Source organism: Rhinolophus sinicus, linkage group LG10, assembly GCF_036562045.2.
Source record: "Rhinolophus sinicus isolate RSC01 linkage group LG10, ASM3656204v1, whole genome shotgun sequence".
Classification (NCBI taxonomy): Eukaryota; Metazoa; Chordata; class Mammalia; order Chiroptera; family Rhinolophidae; genus Rhinolophus; species Rhinolophus sinicus.
In genome coordinates, this window is record NC_133759.1 from 69426551 (window position 1) to 69432877 (window position 6327).

The following is a 6327-nucleotide window of genomic DNA, read 5'->3' on the forward strand; positions in this document are numbered from 1 at the left end:
AAGCAGCTTTTTGAAGTTTAGTTATAAAGGGAAGCAGAAAACTAGGGCAGTAGCTGGAAACTAATGTAGAGTCAAGAAAAGTTTTTCCAAGATGGGAGACCTAGCAGGATCTCTACTCCTATTTCCTTTCATCTTTCCTCTTGCTCTAGACATATCTACAGCTACTGTGCCCTCTCTCAAGCCCAAAAAACATTTTTACAGAGGTCTGTTCCCCAGAGGGTTCTGAACTGTAGGTGGTGAGAGCCACAGATTCCTTTGTTCCTGCTTTCTGCTCTGTCACATCCCTCCCAGGGGCAATGAACTTGGCCACCTCATTCAGGGGGTAAAATTCCAGAGCAGAAAGAAGTCAGATATCTCAAAATATCTTATCCAGCCCCATTTAATTCGGGCCCTTTAACCACTCGGATGCCCCTCCCTAAACATGGGGCACTCTGCCTGCCTGCTGCTGATCTGGCAGGCAGATGCTTTTTGTTACTCTAGAACTACTTGTTTTCAAGTACTCAGGCCAAAACAATAGTTCCTAAACTTTAGTCATTCTTGGATCGCCTTTATTATTTTTGCTATTTCCCCAGATTATATAATTTTTACTTCATGTTTACATGTAAATCACTTTCCGCCTTTAAAATTTTTTTCGTGATAAAATTCACATAAAACTTGAAATGTACAATTCAGTGGCTTTTAGAACATTCACAATGTTGTGCAACCATTATCACTATAGTTGCAAGAAGTTTTTCTTCAACTCATAAGGAACCCCTGCACCTGTTAAGCAGTCACACCCTTCACCCCACTCCCCGTAGCTCTTGGCAACCACCAGTCTGCTTTCTGTCTCCAGGGATTTACCTATTCTGGATAGTTTATATAAACAGAATCATACAATGTGGTTCTTTGTCTTGCTTCTTTCACTTTAGTTTCTTCATTAATGCCTTCTTTTTCATTTTTTTCCTAGTGTATCATTTTTATTCCCTTCTCATTTTCTTTTCTGTATTTTTAAATTTTATTTTAAAATTAAATCTTATTTCACAATTATAACTATTTTAAATATTTGGTCTGTACTAATATACAGAATTAAAATACAAAAACACTATTCAAAAAAGTTTTTAAGGTTCGTGTTTAGTGACATTTTGCTAATTTCATAAGGCCACATTTTTATACTGTGAACCCGAGAATGATGTGCCTGTTAAGGACTTCTGATGGCTAACTGGGCTAAAATTTATAGAGTCTAGCAACCATCATTAAATGGGGGCCTCTCATACTCTCTGTGCTTCAGGGAGAAGCCTGCGCTGAACTGCCTGCCTGCTGTGTTCCAGATGGCTGAGCCAGTCCTTCTAAAGGAGTTCCTGGAATTGTATTTCAGCCAATGGGCTGGAGCACCAGAGCTGAGCTGAAACACAGGCCTCCTTGCCCTGGCTGTCTCAGAGCCACGCTGTTCCACATCAGAGCTGTTTTACGACTGAGCTGTTTTCACTGAATAAATTCTCCCCCTTCACCACATTCCAAATTGGGGATTCCTGTTGTTGAATTGGCACCTATAACCTTCAACTTTCCGTCGACACTACAAAGTAGTGGTTTAGTAATCCCTAGCCCATTCCTGAAAGCAAATTAGGCTGAGGCAGGATAGCCACTTCTCTCACCGTTTCACATGGCCCTAGGAAAATGGGTCAGAGTCCTACCAGACTCAAGTTTCTGGTGGATGCCCAAATGGCCTGTCTACATTCCAGGGGAAAAGGTTGTACATTGCAAGGACCAGTGTCATCCATCACCTTTTGAGTGATGTTGTGCAACTACATCACTCACCACACACACACACACACACACACACACACAGCACCTTATACAATACCGTGTGTGTGTGTGTGTGTGTGTGTGTGTGTGTGTGTATGTGTGTGTTGGGGGAATGGACTCCCCCATGTCCTGCGGGAGAACACCCATCTAGAGCGACACCCAAATCAGCCACCGATAGGAGGAAAGAGGAGTGAAGCTGACTAGGCGGCGACAGCTGCAATTCAGCTCAAGGGAACTGCTGCTGGGTAGAATGAAGGTCCAGGGTGGCCAAGTCTTCTGGTTTTTCTGCAGAACACAGGAAATCTAGATTTTTTTTATGAGAAATACTCCGAATTCTTAAATGCTGGCAACTAACACAGAATGTTAAAATAGCGTAGCTTGGGCAAATCCTATCTATACAGGATTATATCCTGGGTCGGGCAGACACCCCTCATTCCACGTAGGCGGTCAGCAGGAGAGAAGCAACTCCTCAAAAGCCAGCCAGGTAGGGAGGCAGAGCCCAAAGTTTCCAGAAAGCTTCTTTAGGGGAACAGTTTCCTGGTCCTAAAATACACTTGCCCTGGACTCAGACTGAAACCCCTCCCACGAACACCTCGAGGCTGGGAGGGCAAGGTCCGCGATCTGCCGGCCGCCTCACCGCACCCTCCATCCCTGAGAGCCCAAGGTTTCGCTGCCTCCCGGACTTCGTCCTCTGTCCCCTGGGCCAAGAATGCCATTGCCTGCCACCCCTGCCATCTCCCGCCCGCGGCACTGCCTGCTGCAAGCCTAGCTCCCACTGTGTTCCTAGCGGGCCACACACAACCCTACTCCACGGCCCTATCGCCCCGTCCCGAGACGGGCTGCCAGCTGAACCACCTTTCCACCCCAGGAACCGGAATACGGCTCCCGGGGGCGCGCAGCCTCCAACCCTCCCACGCCGGGCCCCACCAGGGCGCCAGGGCCGCCGCGAGGAAAGAGGCCCGCGAACGCCGCACGGCCTTTATTGCGTCACCGCGGCTCCAGCGTGGGCGCGCCGTGCGCGCCGTCGCGCCTGCTCCGTCCGCCAGACGCGCGCCGAGCCCGCAGTGCTGGTCTCGCTGCTTTGATTCTCCATCAGGTGCATGCGCGCGGTGGTTTCCGTCAGCATGTCCATGAGCAGCTCCTGCTGCAGCTTCAGGTAGTTGTTCTCCTCCAGCAGCACTTGGCTCTTGGCGCGCTGCCCCTGTGCGTTCTGGCCCGAGACGGTAGGCGAGGGCGGCGGCAGCGGCGTTGACCGCCCAGGCGGGTCCTCGGCCGCCCAGCGGCCGTCGCGGAACACGAAGGCCTCGTTGCTGAGGCGTGTCCGCGGCGCGCCGTAGTTGAGGCCCAGCTCGGCCTGGCGCGTGCGGTGGTCCAGCAGGTAGAAGGTGGACATGGAGGAGATGTGGCGTAGCGGCGGGCGCCGCGGCGAAAAGCGCCGCGAGAAGTGGTCGGCCCAGAACTGCTGTAACTCCTCCCATAGGCGGCTGGCGTGGCCCAAGGCCAGGCACCGTAAGGCTTCCAGGGCTAGGGCCAGGTGGGCACCCAGGGGGCGCGCGGGGTGTCCGGAACAGAGCCGCGAGGATGCAGGAGATAGGGGTTGGGCCCTTGCCTCGGGACCCCGGTGTCCTGATTGATGAAGGTTAGGCACTGCTAGAGAGCAAAGGTACGGTTGAGCAGCCTGCTCGGTGCCGACTGCCCCCGAAAACCGCGAGGCTCGGTGGACAGGGTTTGGCCACTGAGGAGCCCATCCATGCACACTTGCTGTAGCCGCAGTCTCCCGAAACCACCTTCCCCAAAGACTTCTGGGTTAGGCCCTGGGGACAGAGATGCCAATGAAGGACCAGATCACTGCTCTCTGAGGGCTGGGCGGCGGCTGGGGAGGGGGGAATGATAGACCCAGGTACTTCGAAGGTGCCCAGGACTTTGCCAGGTGGATTGGGGATAGGTAAGAGAGCCTCTAGGGAGAGTGAAGAGCCAGGAAAGGCTTGCACGTTCCCGGAGGTGAGGAGGAGCTTAGGGTGGGGTTTGTGTAAGGTACTCAGCTGGGGACAGCAGAAGAGGAAGCTGGACGGGGAAGAGGGCAACGCTGAAGGCTTACAAAGCCAGGGCTGGATCTGGATTCTGAAAAGTATTTGGTGGGATGTCCAGCATAACCAGCAGCGTGACTGCCCCCATCACTGAGTTATTCTACAACCTCGAACTGGCACATGCTCCGTTTCAGGCCCTGGTCTGGGCAGGGAGCCCCACCCAGCACAGTCTATGCCTGCCCTCAAGATGCTGCTGGTCCAGCTGGGAAGCCAGATGTGTGTGTAGATAGTTCACAGTCCAGTGTGCTCAGTTACATCCTGGGGGTAACTGAGCCCTGGGCTAGGACCTCTGCTTAGGGCTCGAGGTAACGAGTTGTGCAGACTATGCATGACTTTTGTTCCAAGCAGACTACATCCTCAGAGAAGCTAAAGTCCAGGTCCCATTCTCCCTCCTCCTCCCCATCACCCCCCATAAGTGCTAATTCTGTTGTGTGAGAAGAGGACTATGCCCTCTTTGAAATTCCTCTTCTCACCGTGAAGGGTGAAAAGGGAAAGAACCCTGGGGCAGTGTTCCCTCTGTCATGCCTTCATCAGTTCAACACACGCTTATTCCTCACACATAGCTGGGTAAAGGCTGGGAGGTGCTATCCCCTAGCTGTGGCTCAGGGACAGGTTTTGGGAAGCCTGCAGAGGACCCAAGAGGTGCAACTAGGCCCACCCTTGAGGTTGCATCTTCCCAGAGGACTCTTTCCTGAGAAGCCTCACTTCATGCTGTTCCTCACCTGGAGGATATGTTGGAGGTGCCGACTGTCCCAGGCCTGGCCCCATCTCTGAACCACTCCGCTGATGTCCACCTGCTATGACTCACAATGTCTCCAGGACAGATTAGCCCAGAACAAAAGGGGTGCTGACTGCCAAGCCATAAAACAGATCCTAGGCTCTCCCCTGTTATTTGGTCAGCACATGTATTGAGTTCCTACTGTGTTCCAGGCACTGTTCTAGAAAATGTGAAGACATGCCATCGTCAAGCTATCATTCTTGGAAGGGGACATAAGCAGAGCCTGAGATAAGCATTTGTTCTGGCAGAGTGAACAAGATAGTCCCTCATGAAGCTACTAATGTAGGGTGCCATGGGTCAGGTTCCCAAGAAGTAGAGTCTGAAATAAGAATTCTTGTTTGAGTGAATTATTGGGGAAGTGCTCTTGGAAGAAGGAAGTGAGGAAAGCAGGACAGGCAGGGAAAAGAGCCAAAGCTAAGCAAGAGTGTGGCCCCGGGGGGACTGTCTTCAGCCTGATCCCACTGGAAACTAGAATCCACCACAACGGCAGGCCTCCTTATCACGGGGACCCAGTCTTTTGTGCCCTCTCATTTCAGTCATTGGCAGGGGAGCTGTGAGCTGTCAACCAACACTTAAGGCCCCTATGGGGTGGGTGCACCCCCAGTAAAAGGGATCTGTGAGGTGCCAACAGCATAGAGGAGGAGGAAGAGACTACATAATAAAGATGAACTGAGTAAAAATTTGTGATCTATACAATGAAGAAAATAGAGAGTAAAGTGACTAGGACAGGGTGCGGGGTAGGCACTAATAGACATGGTGCTCAGTGAAGGCACTTGATTGACATTCATGCTGAGCTGAGTAATGAGACCCCCAACTACATGAAGATCAGGGGTTAGAAGCAGGAAGGAGCTGGGCATGTTTGAAGGACAAGCCCCCTGAGGTGGTGGAAGGAAGTGAAGTCAACCCTACCTGCCAAGCACACCTCGTTGACTGCCATCACCTCTATTTGGAATTTCTGACTCCAAGGGTCTCTTCCAAGGGCCTCCCTGTTAATCCTGCCTCCTGCATGGCCCTACTAGGGATCAGACCCAGCTCCAGGGGAGCTCACACCCGGGGGCAGAGCCAGGTAGCTCCATCTCCTGGAAAACGTTTTTGTTGAACAGTTTTATTGACAATAAACTACATATATTTATAATGTACAATTTGATATGTTCTGATAATGTATGAAATCACCAAAATAAAAAATAAAAATCTTTACCAAAATTAAGATAGTGAAGGTATCCATTATGTTCAGAAGTTTCCTCTGCTCCCAACACTATGGATTCATTTGCATTTTCTGGAGTGTATATAGATGCAATTATTGAGTACTTTGTTTTGCACTAGCTTCTTACAGCATAATTATTTTGAGATTCATCCATGTTGTTGCATTTATCAACAATTCATTCCTTTTATTGATGAGTAGTATTCCGTTATATAGAATGTGTTTTCCCATCCACTTGATGGAAATTTGGGTTTCTAGTTTGGGGGCTATTGCAAGTCCAGCTGCTATGAACACCCATGTACTGTGTGTCCATGTGCTTTCATTTCTTTTGAATGGGTTACATGATAGGTATATATGAAACCTCTCTATGAAAAGCTATCAAACTTTTCCCAGAATGGTTGTACCAGCAGTGAAAGAGTTTCTGTTCCACCACATACTTGTCACCCCTTTTATGGTAAACCTTTTTACTTTTAGTCATT

At 50.2% G+C, this 6327-nt stretch overlaps 1 protein-coding gene across 1 annotated transcript; it reads right to left on the reverse strand.

The window, feature by feature from the left end:
• Window positions 1-2746: 2746 nt before the first annotated feature.
• On the reverse strand, window positions 2747-5584 carry CBY3 (chibby family member 3). Its single transcript, XM_074314099.1, has 3 exons — window positions 5557-5584; window positions 3450-3596; window positions 2747-3306 (listed from the first exon to the last, which is right to left on the reverse strand). Exons 1-3 carry the CDS (start codon window positions 5582-5584, stop codon window positions 2762-2764), a joined length of 720 nt encoding a protein of 239 aa, XP_074170200.1. The 3' UTR covers window positions 2747-2761.
• Between the last annotated feature and the right edge of the window lie 743 nt (window positions 5585-6327).